The sequence below is a fragment of the Pelophylax lessonae genome, assembly GCF_965119305.1.
Source record: "Pelophylax lessonae genome assembly, chromosome: 1".
NCBI lineage: Eukaryota > Metazoa > Chordata > Amphibia > Anura > Ranidae > Pelophylax > Pelophylax lessonae.
The window spans coordinates 176462210-176478854 of NC_138768.1; the positions used below are offsets into that span (position 1 = coordinate 176462210).

Below are 16645 nucleotides of genomic sequence, written 5' to 3' on the forward strand. Positions count from 1 at the left end.
TTCTAGATTGTAAGCTCTAACGAGCAGGGCCCTCTAGTTCCTCCTGTTTTGAACTGTATTGTAACTGTATTGTCTTCCTTCACATTGTAAAGCGCTGCGCAAACTGTTGGCGCTATATAAATCCTGTATAATAATAATAATATATTTACATTAAATAAATACATGTAGTCTGAAAACTTCTATATAATTGGTGCTATAGCAGTTTGCATCACTACTGTAGAAGGATTGATAGAAGAGGGATGGGAGGGATGCATAATGGTTTTGTTGCAGAGCTCAATCATATACAGTATGCTTCACCCCTGGAGGAACACAAACTGATGTGTTATCTGGAGAAGGCAGACTAAAAGAGAGCAAATGCAGCAGGGCCACAGTCTTTCTTTGGAATGCTTTTTTGACAGTAAAACTTCCTAGTGTTCATTTTACTATTTTACTATCATTGCCCAACAGTTATCTTAGCTTGGTTTGTAGAAAAGGTGGTCTGAGCAGGTAGGCTCACCAATTCTTCTACCTGGGAAAAGACTCTAGGTTTTCCTGGGGGTGCCCCAATGCTCTAAGGCCAGCTGCCTTAAAACTCCCTCCCTCACTGAAACAATTCACTGGGCCAATACAGAAGGTTTAAACAAACTTAATGAACATGGTTCAATTATATAAAGCCATAGCCATACTCTTCACAATTTCATTAAGCCCTGGTCAAAAAAAACGTCATTTATGTTGCTTTCAATGCCCCCATAACTCACTGTGAAGAACAAGGATATAGACTGACCAGTAATAATCTAGGGAAATCATTTCAATTATCCTGGAATTTTCTTCTTATGTGGGAGAAAAATTATTATGGTAGCTGTCATTTACCAGAGCATGAAATTACAGACGTAATATGAATCAATATGCATCTTATTATCTTTTACTAATGACATGATACATCAATGTGTTCCTGATATTGTTTATTAAAGCATGTTATTGAGTATTTTTTTATACACATGGTACATTTACAAATGTTAGGATTCCACTGCAGGTGCTCCTTTTATTTTACCTACATTGTCATGTACTTAGCTAACTAAACATTTAAAATCCTTGATTTTCTAAATATTTTCTTTGAATACACAGTATCCATATGTGGAGCATAAAGTGCTCTCTGTAAAAACACAGATTACTCTAATTTCCAGCATAGCAAGACAAGACCCTTAGAGCCCATTCAGACTAGCGCGACACGACTTTGGGGGCTGACAAGTCGCCTGACAAGTTGCGCTAATGTGAATGGGCTCTTAAAAAGAATGTATATTGATTTCATACCCTAACAGCTATTGGTAATAACACCCAGAACTACTAGCGATAAATAATACCACAAATATTGCAAAAATTATATTTCCACTTTTTTGTTTGAAAAATAAAGCTAAACAAAGTGTTAAAACATCTTTTCCAACAGGTATGTTTAAAATACACATTTTGCAGTTATCAATTCGGCCTCAATTGAATGAAATTTTGACTATCTTGCAGATCTAGTAGCACTGGTAGAATCTTCCGCACCTGACACCTCTGGGTGTGTTGGATTCCCTGGACTCCTAGCTGCATGCTGTGTTTCCACCCGCTGGCTGCTATGTCATTAGTGTTTCCCTTAAACACTGCAGGGACGGACTGGTGACATAGTGGCCTATGAGTGAAACAGCAGTGTGCATGGGAAGATGCAGGTATCCAACACACTGTGAAATGGAAAATTGTACTGGTCTTTAGCTCTGACAGATAACAAAGATTCTATTTAAAGGAGGCGATATTGGTGGACATAGAATATGTATTTTTAGGAGACACTGTTGTTAGGATACAAGTAATTAGCTTCTGCATCAGTGTTTACCTGTGCATGTGTGTACAATGTTTTTCCCCAAATGTGCCACTTTTCTATTTGGGTAGAAAAAGCTGTACCTTGCTGTGCCTTGAATGTTTGAAAACCAATAGGGGGCATTCGCTCCATCTTAGACTTAAATATCTTCTTTCAAACTTGAAAGCCTCACCTGAAAACCAACAATTTAACAATAAGGGGGCATCCAGATTCCGGCCCCCTATGTGAATGGGTAAAGGGTACAAAGTTCCCCCTATTATTCACAAAGAAATGTAGTGTAAATAAACACATTGCTATAGTATTTGGCAAGTCTTTTTGAAAAAAAAAAAAAGTACCATGATGTACATCTATCATCAATTACGTCATTCAGCGATGCAGATCCATGTCCTTACAATGCCTGATACCCACCGACCCCTGGAAAGAAAGGAAAATGGTGACCGCCAACACTCATCTGCTCCTGTCGATTCTGGAACTCATCCTTATTTAAAAGATATTTAACTCTTTTGCCTACAACATACATGACGCATCAGATAAATTGTACATTCCTCTTATTTCATCCCAAACATTATGTATGTAATTCCTTATCATTCTAAATTGTAAAAGTGAATTTTTACTTTGCAATGTGAATATTCCCTAAGCTAGGTGAATGATGTTAAGGTAAAAGAAAATTCACTTTGCAAAGAATACCCAAACATTTGCATGGAAAATGTAAAAAATGTAAAACCTATAGTTTCCCTTTAAATTTAAAGTTGCTCTGTAAAGGTTTTTTTACAAACAGGAAAAAATCACAGACACACCACTGAATATTATCTAAATGTATCAATGTGTTCTTTTAAATTGCATTTTTTTAGAAGTTACTGCAGCAGTATTTTGTTATCAATAATCTTTCAGTCTACTGTGACATAAATTTCAAATGACAAATTCGCAAAATAAGGGCAGAACTATTCAGCAAGGAAAAAAAAAATTATACTATAAATTGGATGGACAAACTTCTTATGGCATTTACTGTATTACTGAATGAACTAAGCAAGATGTTTCAAATAGGCTGAATATATTTATGTTTAATTTTCCAAGAGTGGGTACACCTTATTTAATATTTTAAAGTGGCTCTCTATAATAATGGTCGGCTTTTTATTGTCAATTTACTCTTTACTATACAAGGTAATATGCTTGAAAGCCAATACAGCATAGTGCCAGTAAAAACAGTTTTCTGTGTTGATCTTGGTTTTTATTTTTACTATATAGGGTTGATTTTCTAAAGAAGCGAGACTGTTCACTTAAAAAAGGGAGATTATACTTTGCAAAATGAATTTTAATTTGGCTTGGTAAATAAGGTGAAGCTCTGTTTACCCTAAATACCCAATCATGTGCAAGAAAAATGTAAAATAAAATAAGATTTTGCTGCACATAATTGGAAGGTTGAAGTAAACAATACTAAGCAATGAAAAGTGAAAATTAACTTTGCTAAATGAACAGCCTACATTCTTTTAGTATATTAACCCCAAGGGGCAAGGAACAATGATGTAAATAATTAAGCCACAATACAAAGTTTCACCAATGGATGATGATGCAGACAAAGTTGGAGGTTCAAGACAGAGACACAATATTTTTTGAACCCCAAACTGGACCTACAATGTGGTGGCTGTGACAATGTGGACCCTCTAGCTACACTGCAAGGGATACTCCAAAGAGAGATAGTAAGCTTACCCAAGAAGTGTTGGATAAAGCTAGATACACACTATACAACTTTTGTTGTTTGATTTCCTTTAAGCTGGATACACACTATACAACTTCTGTTGTTAGATTTCCTTTAGATTTACCTTTACTGTAGTGCAAGGGCCTGCAAGATTGCATACAAATTGAAAGTGTTTAGATTTGACATCATATTATAAGGTTTTGGTAAATCTAAAGGAAAAAATCTAAAGACATTTGTATAGTGTGTATAGCCCATTAGATGTATTTACCTTCAACCAGACTTGTATAAAGTACTCGAAATTTATACTTGAGTAAAAGTACAAGTGCTCGATCAAAAAGTGACTTGAGTAGAAGTTGAAGTGCTCACAGAAAAAGTGACTTAAGTAGAAGTACTAAAGTATTCAACATTTTTTTACTTAAGTATTGCAAGTAGTTTTTTCAAAAAATTTGCTAATCAAGTACTGAAAGTAAAAGTACCAGTAGTTTTGAAAAAAAATTGCTTCTCAAGTACTGAAAGTACAAGTACGAGTACTGTGTTATATAGTTATTAAAGAAAGAAGTCAAAAGTTTGAATATCATATTGTTTTTTATTATTTCAAATGATTAACCTAAAGGACAATTACAATTCCTTAGGCTGTAACTTTTTGTAAACAAAAACAGATAAAGTATGTCCCTCCCTTCCCCTTTTAAAGCATCCCTCCTTCTCTTTCCTGCCTGTTTTTTTTTTTCTCCACAGCTTATTGGTGCGCAAAATCATATATAAACCAATGTGATATACAACAATATATTCCAATAATGAAATAAAGGAAGAGTGTATGAAATCTAAGTCAATAAAAAGTTCAAAATATTGTGAATCTTCAAATATATATATTTGACAAAACAAGATGAATATAATTTCAAAGGTGCAGGAATCAAACAGCTGCTATTCCAAATAGGTGCAGACTCCGAGTCCCACCACACCTTGTGGATTTCTTTCCCCCTTACCCGGCAGATGAAGTCAAGTGCAATATAATATCCAAATAGACTCTTCCAGTGAAACAAAACTGCAAAACCTGTGCTCTCAACTCAACTTCCAGTGAAAAAAAGCAAAATCAGCCTCTTACCAGAAAAAAGATCTATGTACGCTTGTGACTCTCCTTGGTTGGGGGAGCTGCTCCCATACAGATACCACAGTAGACAAGACTCATAGAAGTTTCCAGATGCAGAGTGCCGGGCTCAAAGCCACTGCTTCACATAGTGCAAGCAAGTCAGAGAATGGAGGAGCTGACAATCATCAGTGAGTCTAGTTGTCTACTGGTATCTGTGGGAGCCGCTCAAGCCAAGCCTGGTCTACATATCTGCTGTTAATGGGAAAGAGAACCTCCCCCAACCAAGGAGAGTCACAAGCGTACATAGACCTTTTTTCTGGTAAGAGGCTGATTTTGTTTTTTTCACTGGAAGTTGAGAGCACAGGTTTTGCAATTTTGTTTCACTGGAAGTCTATTTGGATATTATTTTGCACTTACCTTCATCCGCCTGGTAAGAGGGAAATCCACAAGGTGGTGGGAGTCTGCACCTATTTGGAATAGGTCCTGTTTGATTCCTGCACCTTTGAAAATATATTCATCTTGTTTTGTCACATATTTCAAGATTCACAATATTTTGGACTTTGATTTCATACACTGTTCCATTATTGGAATATATTGTATATTGGTTTATATACGATTTAGTGCACCATATTTATTTATCACAGATTCATTTATTTTTGTCCTGGTTGCAGCTTTTTTACATATCAGCATCAGCAGCCAGCAGCGCACCCTTAATATTCACATTTATTTCTCCACAGCTTATTCCCTTCAGTGTGCATAAAGCAGTCATTTTTGGAAGTTACGCATTTTCTTTTCATCCTCAACTTGTTAGGGCAACTAAAATATCTCAAAGGCCAGTAGGCCACATTCAAGTATTTCTTATGTAACAACAAAAGTGATTAGAGCAAAACATTGAGCTTAAACAAAAACAGATCAAATATGCCCCTTTAAAGCATCCCTACCCTCTCTTCCCTGCTTGTTTTTTTTTTTTCTCCACAGCTTATTCCCTTCTTAAATATATTTATATGACTGCTTAATGCATACCAGTTTAAGTTAGAAATCTTTGGTTTATTCTCAAAAGTAGTTTGTTTTCAAAATTGGAACTAGTCAGTGTCGCTCTTCTAGGGCTAAAGACTAATCCTGCAATACTAAAAAGCCTCTCGCAGGCTGCTGATGCTGGAATGGGTGTGTTTAACTTAACAGACAACTTGCACACAGCTGGAAAAGACTTGAGCAAGTCCATGTTATCTGCTGAACATGACAAGTATGCATCTAGCTGTTTGGCACTGTCTTGTGCCTTCGAACCCTGCATGCCAGAAAAGAAGTCGTCTTCATCAGATGAGCTGGACCTGTTGACCTCTGTACAATGCAACGAGGGGTCTTCAGTACTTCGTTTGATATATTCCATTCCTGAAATATAAGAGTGTGTTAGCTAGCTGTTCATTTTATTCAATTGTATATGGTAGAAAATTAGACTATTAGTCAAAATAATGAAATCAAAGTGCTGACAACAAACAAAGCATCTCAACTTGTCTGCATCTAAGTGGTCTTCGCGCACTCCTCCTCATGAATGATGCATGGTTGGTTGTATGAAGTTAGGCCTAAAGGGTTTTGCAAGAAACTAAAGCAGAATACATGAAGGATCTTTGGTTATGGGGTTTCTTGCTTAAGTTTGATTTATATAGAATTATTGTGGAACTTCTAAACAATAATAATAGTTTCAACCCATGAAAGTAAACACAGATTTGACATGATGACATTGTCAGTAAATTATTTTAATGGAAATAATAGTGACGACTTTATAATTCAAATAATTCCCTGAAACAAAAAGCCTTTTGCAGCATTTACAGCCTGGCAGACCTTAGACAGGAAGGCTTGGCTGCCAATGCCATGATACTGCTATGCTAAAGAGGAAGTCTCCCATACTACCACATCATTTCTCACTCTAACATCATAATGCCCTGGTATGTTTGCAATATCTTCTATGCAGGACAAGCTCGTGTATTTCCATATAAAAAAAAAATTAAAAGTAATCCCCAATATTTGAGCGGTACTGCTGTATGTGTGACTTCGTGATTGCACATTGGTAAAATACACAATAATGCACACATACTACACTATATATCTTAATCTTGCCTATTTTGATTGTCTCATCCTCCTGTGTCCAATTTGTCCTGAATTTTGGAAACAGAATAGCAGCGGCCACCAGCTCTGGGTCTTCCATCATAGGGCCAAAGCGATTCTCAATGCCCACCTGCAAGGCATCCACAAGCGGCTTGCAATACTTCAGAGGCATCTTGATCCTGTTCAGCTTGATTTTCAGGAGCTTGACGGTTGGGAGCAGCCACCCCATCTGGACATTGGTTTCAGCTTGCAAAATGTTAGTTGCTTGGGCGACTGGAGACATGACAGCAGAATACTCAGACAAGAATGCAAGTTCAGCTGGATTAAACCTATGAAGAAGACAAGAACATATAAACAATAAGAAACAAAAAGCAGCATTGCTACATGATTGGATGTGGTGATCATGCAATGAATTTGGTAAATCGTTCAATGTTAATCATTCAATTAAATGTTGTACAAGTAGACAATATGGACCAGAATTGAGTTTGAACAGAAAGAGTACCATAAAACATTTTTAAACTTACATTGGAACCTTAAAATCTGTGCAGAAAACTCTCATTGTTGCCTCTCCCTTTTCTTTCACTATCATGAGCAGTCTCTCCACAGCCATGAACACAGAGTTCCACCTTGTTGCATTTGGTCGCACAAGCTGGAGGGAGCAAGCATCTTCCACAATTTCAGCTGCTGATGAGGATCTTGAACACTTATTCCAAAGTGCATTGCACTTGGCAAATGTTGAGTAGTATAATTTCTTGTAAGGGTCATTGGACACTGCTTTGCTGGCATCGGCAGTGGCTATTAGGTTAAGAATGTGGCATGCACAACGCTGGTGCTTCGGGAGCTGGAACTCAAAACCATCATCCTCTTCCAAAAGTGAAGATACATTGACAAACTCGACCTCCTCCTCATCTTTGTCTGCTTCTTCCTCCTCCTCCTCCTCCTGAACTAGAGCACCAGCATTTCCATCTTCACCGAAGAGTTTGAAGGCTTTAATGAAGTTGGAGCCATTGTCCATGGTTGTTCTGACTATCTTCCCCCGAATGTCATACTCAGCATGGATATCATTAAGTGCATTTGCCAGAAGGTCGAAAGTGTGAGAGCCTCTTAATCTTTTACAGGCCAGGGCCACTGAGCACCTTTTTAAACTTTCTGGGTCCAGCCAGTGAGCTGTGACCCCAATGAAACTACGCCGCCTGGCTGACCAACAGTCAGTGGTTGTCGCGATGTGGTCAACAGTAAGGATGATCAAACTTTTGAAAAGTTTGGTTCGGCCAGAACACCCGAACTTCCCGAAAGTTCGGCCCGGATTTCAGAACCCCATTGAAATCAATGGGACCCGAACTTCTGTAATCAAAAAACACAATTTTTAAGCCCTAAAACCCAATAAACGCCCCTAAAAAGTGCCCAGGGTTCTGGGTCATGCCCCATTAACTATTAATCACACAAAAAAAAGTTCTTAAAAATTGTCATTTTTGATAAAAAAGCCAATTATTGAAAAAATTAAAAAAAAAAAGAGATTTTTTTATTTTGACTTTGGATTTAGTATCTGGGGGGTCTAAAAGGTGTGCATGTGAAGTTTCAGCTCTGTAGCATGTCCAGAACCATGAAAAAAAAAAAGATAATTTTTCAGTAGAACAGGGATGTGGGTCGGGACCCTCCTTTAACTTTAACACCTATATGATCTTTTTTTCTGGTTGTGGACATGCTACAGAGCTGAAACTTCACAGGTACACCTTTTAGACCCCCCAGACACCAAATCACACAAAAAAAGTTCTTAATAATTGTCATTTTTGATAAAAAAAGCCAATTATTGAAAAAATTAAAAAAAAAAAGAGATTTTTTGATTTTTACTTTGGATTTCAGATCTGGGGGGTCTAAAAGGTGTGCATGTGAAGTTTCAGCTCTGTAGCATGTCCAGAACCAGAAACAAAAAGATTGTTTGTATTAGAACACTTTCTTTCAGGACAGGTAGTTAGCTTCTCTCCCGGTTTAATAGCAGGCATTTTTTGGGGTTCTTTGCAGTCAGGAAAAACATCTGAACTTGTGTATAGTGGTATATATACACACATACATATATTTATATACACACCTAGACATATATAGGTGTGATAGTAGCAGAAATATATTCCTGTAAATGATTTAATTAGCGCAAGCATTTATTTCTGCTACTATCACACCTATATATGTCTAGGGGTGTATATACAGACATATATGTATATATATACCCCCTATACACATGTTCAGATGTCATGTCTGACATCAAACATGTCCTCAAAAAAGCACTGACAGGGGGGGCGTGGCTTGCGCGCGAGCTGAATGGCTGCTTGAGCTGAGAGCTCCCTGTAGCCGGCCGGACAATCCACCAGCATCGGGGCAGCAAACAGACAGCGACGCTCCAGAATCGATCTACTGGCACTCCTGACCCCTTAGGAAGATGTCGTCCCGCAAACGAAAAGACGAGAGGGGACCTACTAAACTTACGGCCTTCTTCTCTCGGCCGCCAGCGAGGCCCGGGAAATCCCAAGATGGCGCCGCCGCGCCTGCTGAGGGAGGAGATGCCGCGGCCTACACTGATCTACCTGACGCGTTGCCGCTGCTCCCGGAGTGACTGCTTCTTCTTCTCCAGCGACCCCAGTCACGGGCAGCCCCGCTAAGACCCGCATGAGAATGGAACCGGAGGACATGTCTGATCCCGCAGTGAGTACACCGCTCCCAGAACTGTGTGCCATGGCAGCGCTACAATCCTCCATAGGTGCGTTCCCTACTACGGGACAACCGGTGCTAGACACCACTATGAAAAATATGTTGATGACATTCCAATCGTCTCTAATGGCGAACTTATCTACCATCATGCAGAAGTTTTCTAGTGAGATGTTGCAGATGGGCAGGAGGGTGACACATATAGAAGATAAAATGGAGGAATGCACTGACACAGTAAACGATCTCATTGATGCTTACAATGAACAGAGAGATGATACTGACTGGATTAAGCATAAATTGGCAGATCTTGAAGACCGATCTCGCCGCAATAATATTAAAATTAGAGGCATCCCTGAGTCTGTGCAACCTGCTGACCTGCAACAGTATGCAACTACTATGTTCTCTGCTATGGTTCCTGGGCTGTCACCTATAGAGTTGACTATTGATCGGATCCACAGGCTCCCTAGGCCTCGCCACCTAGAAGACTCTGTTCCCAGGGATGTACTTTTACGTATACATTTTTACCCGGCTAAGGAACAGATTCTTCAAGTGTCTAGGAAAATGGGCACATTGCCAGCTCCATATGAAGCTATCCAACTATATGCAGATCTGTCTCAACATACTCTCCAGCAGCGGCAGCAACTGAAGACTCTGACCAAGGCTCTCTTCAACCATAAAATCGTCTACAAATGGCGTCATCCGGCCACGCTTATGGTCACACACAACGGCATTCCCCACACTATTTCCACTATTGAAGGTGGAATGAAGCTACTTCACTCTTGGGGTATCATTCCAGAGCTTCCTAAAGGTTCCCAAGAGGGTGCAAGACTACCCCCTCCGCCTAGATCCGGGCCGCATCAGGGGTCCCCAAACTTCAGGTTTTAAGCGTGAGTTCAGAGCTACCCCTCCATAGCTTCACTTAGTCCGGCCGGGCTACAAATGTGTGATTACCTGATTTACCTCACGTTCTGTTCCTCCACCTGTGTGGAAAACCCCCATTTTGTTTTCAGCAAGCCTGACACAGGGTTACACTTGCTGAGTATTGGCACTTTTTGTTCTTAACCGCAAAGTATTGTACTCAGTTTCAGTGCCGGTGCACTATTGTGCAAGTTTTCTCTTGTTATAACTTTTTCTTTATTTTTTTGTTTATCTCCGCCACCAGAAGCGAATTTCGCTGTGTTGTACGTTCTGCTTCACCGCAGTATTTCAGCGACTACCTCTTAATACCCAGTGTGTTGATCTAGGAGTGACCACCGTCCTACTCCAGCTGAGTGCTCACCGTCTCCTCTAGTCCTGCACATCTACCTATAATAACATTATTGTTCCCGCCCAGCATCACTCATATCGGTAACGTATCTGTAACTATCGACTGGCGTGTGTACCTACATTTCCTGTCACTGGTTCGGCCTCCCGCAATCCTTAAGCAATGTCGTTTTCCGTTGTATCCATTAATGCCAGGGGCTTGAACCACCCCGCCAAGCGGGCCTCTATGTGGTCCACGGCATGCTCGCTTAAGGGAGATATCATTTGTGTACAAGAAACGCACTTTGCTAGCTCTGCTACTCCACATTGTAGCCATAAGAACTTTCCTATCATCTATATGGCATCTGGGAAAAAGAAACGTAAGGGGGTTCTGCTGGCCGTCAAGCACTCCCTGGTGTTCCAGCACCACGAAGCCATACTGGACCCCAAGGGGCGTTACATCATACTCAGATGCTCTATTGACAATAGACAATATACTATTGTTAATTTGTATGCACCAAACAGCCATCAACTGCCTTTCATACGCTCTGTGATAGGTAAAGCGAAAGCACTTCAATTTGGCAGCCTCCTGGTATGTGGAGATTTCAATCTGGTTCCAGACAGTGCCTTAGACTCTTCTGCAGTGTCTAAACGACATAACTCCTCTTTGTCTAAATTTCTTTGGGCCAATGATCTCTATGACGTGTGGAGGTGCTGTCATGCGTCGGAGAGGGACTACTCCTTCCTCTCCCCGCGTCATGGCACCTACTCGCGCATAGATCTGTGTATCTCTGATAAACGTTTGTTAGAATGTGTTTCGGCTGCTGAGCTCCACACGGCCACCTGGTCGGATCATTCTCCACTAAGCATTACAATTTCCCATGGTCCACCAGCATACTCTACCTTTGTGTGGAGGTTGCACAACCACCTACTCTCTAACCCGTCATATGTTGAGGAAATCCAAATGCATCTTAACAACTATATCTCTGAAAATTCACAACCTGATTCTGATCCGTTGGTCGTGTGGAACGCTCACAAAGCGGTACTGAGAGGAGTGTTCATGCAATTAGGAGCCAGGGACAGGAAGAGGAGAACACAGCAAATTGATGAGATTACCCGCAAACTTTCTTCCCTGGACTCGCAACACAAACAAACACCTTCTCCTGCCCTGCAGTCACAGATCTTTGCCTTGCGGCAGGAACTTAGAGCCTTCCTGCTTGAAAAATTTAGTACTACTCTCAAAAAGTGGAAAGCCACTGCATACTCCACTAGCAATAAAGCCACCAAAGCAATGGCCCTGCGCATTAAAGGGCAAAGACTCAAGTCCAAGATTCCCTACATGCATTATCCCGATTCTAAGACGAAATTGCTTAAGCCAAATCTCATAGCTAATGCTTTCAGCTCCTACTATGCATCATTGTATAATCTTAGAGATGACCCAATGACGCACCAACCCTCACCACAGGACATTGCTTCCTTCCTTGACCACATTAAACTGCCATCCATTACCTCTAATGATTTGGAGTCCCTCAATCGTCCCTTTTCCGATCAGGAAATTGCTGTAGCAATATCGGCCCTACCCACCTTGAAATCCCCCGGCCCAGACGGTTATTCGGCCGAATATTATAAAACATTTCAATCTTCCCTCACCACAGGACATTGCTTCCTTCCTTGACCACATTAAACTGCCATCCATTACCTCTAATGATTTGGAGTCCCTCAATCGTCCCTTTTCCGATCAGGAAATTGCTGTAGCAATATCGGCCCTACCCACCTTGAAATCCCCCGGCCCAGACGGTTATTCGGCCGAATATTATAAAACATTTCAATCTTCCTTACTTCCTCTATTGCGAGGAGTATTTAATGATGCAGCTTCTTCCTCTTCCTTCCCCGGCGAAATGTTAAAGGCTATGGTTGTGACTCTTCCCAAACCCGGCAAGGAGCCCAATCAACCTCAGAACTTTAGGCCTATCTTCCTTTTAAATATGGACGTGAAAATATATGCCAAATTGATAGCTACTAGGTTAGTGGACCTCCTTCCCTCCATTATCCATAAGGACCAATCTGGATTCACCAAAGGCCGCCAGGCGTCAGACGCCACACGACGCGTTATCAATATTATCCACCAAGCGGACATCTCTGGAACGCCTTCTCTGCTCCTCTCCTTAGACGCAGAGAAGGCGTTCGACAGGGTCCATTGGGGATTCCTTTCAGCTGTCCTACATAAGTTCGGTATACACGGGTTTATGCATAGAGCCATCATGGCACTGTATTCCGCCCCCTCGGCCATAGTACGCACTACTGAAGCTATATCTGTCCCATTTAACATTACTAACGGTACTAGACAGGGATGCCCTCTCTCCCCACTGATCTTTAACATGATTATGGAAACGCTTGCCGAACATATACGTTCTAACCCCAAAATATCAGGGATTCGTATAGCGGACCAACACCACAAAATCAGTCTATTCGCAGACGACGTTATCCTTATGGTAACCAATCCCTCAGCCTCCCTGCCGGAAATTCAGAGGACTCTCAGGTGGTTTGGTGATGTTTCATTTTATAAAGTGAATGAATCAAAGTCTCATATCTTGGGCATAGGGATAGATCCTATTACGAGTAATCTTCTTCAACAGCAATTTCCTTATGTATGGGAAGACAAATGCATTTCTTACCTTGGAGTTTATCTAACAGCTTCCACTAAAACGTTATTTAAGCACAATTATATCCCAGCCCGCTCCACTCTACAAAATAACCTAAAGCATTTAGAGTCCTCTGGGTTCTCCTGGCTGGGGAGGTTGGCGGCCTTCAAAATGATGTATCTACCCCAACTGCTCTACTTGTTCCGTACAATACCCATTCCCGTACCGAAATACTTTTTTAAATCCCTCCAATCAATGCTCTCTAAATTTGTCTGGCAGGGTAAAAAACCTAGATGCGCGCACTACAAACTTATAAAACATAGATCAGTGGGGGGAGCGGGCTATGTGGATGTTCAAGACTACCACACCGCGTCCATTCTCACCCAAATGCAGGACTGGTTTCGACCAGTCCCCACGACCCTATGGGGTTCAGTCGAGGCATCCTACTGCATCAGAAAGGATTTACAGGCCTGGCTTATGGCTACTACCTTAGGAGCTAAGATACCCTCACACTTCCCGTCTTTTATGGAAGCAGCGGCTACGGCCTGGAGAACTTTACTAGCGCAAAATCCATTAGCCACCGCACGATCCCCTCTTCGGATCCCCATTACAGCACTTCATTCCCTCATGGACTGTGCATATTTTGTGAATTGGAAAATGAAAGGTATCAAATATTTAGATGATATGTATCAGGGCTCCGAGTTGCTATCCTTCACTGACCTTCAAACTAAATTCCAACTTCCCCAATCGTTTTTCTTCACTTATACCAGATTAGTCCATTTTCTGCGCTCGATCCCACCATGGCCGAAATTCATTTCTATATCAGTCTGGAAATATCTTTCGGCTCCGGGGCACAATAGACAAAAGGGAATTACCCTTTTCTATAACTACCTTCAACATAAAATGCAATTCACCAAAACTACTCCTTTTATACAATGGGAAAGGGACTTGGGAATAACCTACTCAGAACGTCAATGGACCCGGGCACTCCAATCAGTACATAAAGTTACTAGCTGCTCCAGTCTATGGGAGCTGTCCTTAAAAATTTCCTTGAAATGGTATTTGACCCCCTCGAGACTACACAGATTTGACAGTAAGTATGCTAATACCTGCTGGAGGTTGTGTGGAGAAGAGGGTACTCTTTTCCACACACTGTGGCAATGTCCAAAATTACACCCTTATTGGAGTGATGTATTTACGGTCATCTCGGAGGTAGCACAGAGGCCTGTCTTAAGCAATCCGAGTTTAGCACTATTATCCCTTGGGATAGAAGAAGTTCCAAAGGACTTGAGACATACCACACTTCATGTCCTGTTAGCAGCGAGACTTATTATTGCCCGAGCATGGAAACGAGAGCTTCCACCAACCGCTGCAGAGGTTGTTGACCTTGTAAACACACACTACATGTTTGAGCGTACTCTCTCCCTTAAACATAAATCAGCGCGAGACACGAGTTTGCAATGGCAACCTTGGATAACATGGTCCAAGAGCAGGATGGTACATGTGCCCTCTACTTAGCTCACTTTACTCTCTTGAAATGCTTCATAAGAAGGAACATATGTAGGAGGGGAACGGCTCCTCCTCGTGGTCTGTGTTCTCGAGCACAGTTTTGATCCCCTTGGGGGTGCTCGGGAGCAGAGGCTACGGGGTGAGCCCGCATATTTACTCTTCCAGCATGGTCAGTGGGAGACGGGGTGGGGTTACTAGCCTCCACATATTAATTGGTGGTCAAGTACTGTGGTTTATAGTTGTATATCGCATTACTGTGTTTATGTTTTCATTTGCTTTGGGTTCATTGGGCACATGTGTTACATGTATGACCTACTTCATTGTAGATGCTTCTGAGTGTACTGATGAAACGTTTGTCAATTCCGTAAAGTTTATATTGCCAATGAGGCCACTTTGTGGTCTTTTGAACTGCTGTATTACGTTTGCATAGCACTTATTTTCTTTTGTATGTTCTTTAAATAATTCAATAAAAATCTTTAAATTAAAAAAAAAAAAGCACTGACAGTGGCAGCCCCTGCAGCATAAAAAATGCTTGCCTGGTGAGAAGCCATAATGGTGTCCCGAAGCTATTCAGAGAAATGATAATTTCTCTATAGTGGTCACCCTGCTATGGAAGGGTTTTGTCACCCTGCCATAGCAGTCACTGTCAGTTAACCCTACACTACACTACGGTCCCCTGACACTTCATACTTTCCCTACAGAAACTAAATTTTTGAAGCTAACTTAAGTGTAAAGGAGCACTCTAACTACACTAGATATCCCTTTCCTCACACTAATAAATGCTAAATGACAAATTCGGCCGAACCTCGAACACCCAATGTTCGGACCGAACCGATGGTCGACCCGAACCGTTCGATCATCCCTAGTCAACAGTTTGCATGGCCTCAATAATCTTGATCTTCATCTGTTTGGCAGCATCATCAATCATAGGTGTGAGTGTGATTCTTGTCATTATTTTGCTATTTGGTACCAGGTCTAACACAAAATCGCGGAAAGCTGCTTGCTCTACAATGTTGAAAGGCTGAAGTCCTCGGACAACATACTTCATGATTAATAAGAGAAGAAAGCTTACAGAGCCCACCGAAACCTATAGTAAGCTACCCCAAGAGCTGAATGAGGACAGTAAATATAATGTATAGGATGGCAATGCTGCTACTTAACAAAAATAAATATAGGTGATGGAAACAATAGAAGGTATTCCAAAATACTCTCTAGATGAACCAGTAGCGCAAAACTTAACACAAAGTTAGTGCCAAAAATGTATGTATATAAATACACAACTGGTAAGACTGCACAAAGTCCAACACTGCACAGATGTCACAGTAGCATCAGGAAAAAGTACTATTGATATCAATCAGTCCATGATTCTTCAATATCTATCCTGGGATGGTTTGATATACAGGTGTAGCTTTCAAAGGGTCACCACCACCACCGTGCTCCAAAGGGGGGGAGGAGAAATGCCCACTCACCAGATGCTGTGGCCCAAAGCACTCTCGTGTTTGAGCAGTAAAGCCTGTAGGGTTAGTCAATGCTCCGCAACATCCACACCGGGTATCACACCAACTAAGACCGTTAAGGCTCGGCTTCTGCTCTCCTAGACAAACATCTGATTTCTCAGCCTGGGAAATCAGATGTTTGTCTAGGAGAGCAGAAGCCGAGCCTTAACGGTCTTAGTTAGTGTGATACCCGGTGTGGATGTTGCGGAGCATTGACTAACCCTACAGGCTTTACTGCTCAAACACGAGAGTGCTTTGGGCCACAGCATCTGGTGAGTGGGCATTTCTCCTCCCCCCTTGGAGCACGGTGGTGGTGGTGACCCTTTGAAAGCTACACCT

General features: G+C 41.3%; 1 protein-coding gene across 1 annotated transcript in view; it reads right to left on the reverse strand.

Moving 5' to 3' along the window:
* LOC309544539 (uncharacterized protein) overlaps positions 1-7946 on the reverse strand; it is a gene marked incomplete at its 3' end in the record, with an annotated part of 95471 nt that extends 87525 nt beyond the window's left edge. The window contains exons 1-2 of the mRNA XM_082243443.1: positions 7242-7946; positions 6707-7046 (exon numbers count right to left, since the gene is read on the reverse strand). Of these exons, the coding sequence (XP_082099569.1) occupies positions 6707-7046; positions 7242-7732 (831 nt within the window). The 5' untranslated portion in view covers positions 7733-7946. The remainder of the gene's footprint in view (positions 1-6706; positions 7047-7241) is intronic.
* Positions 7947-16645: the final 8699 nt, after the last annotated feature.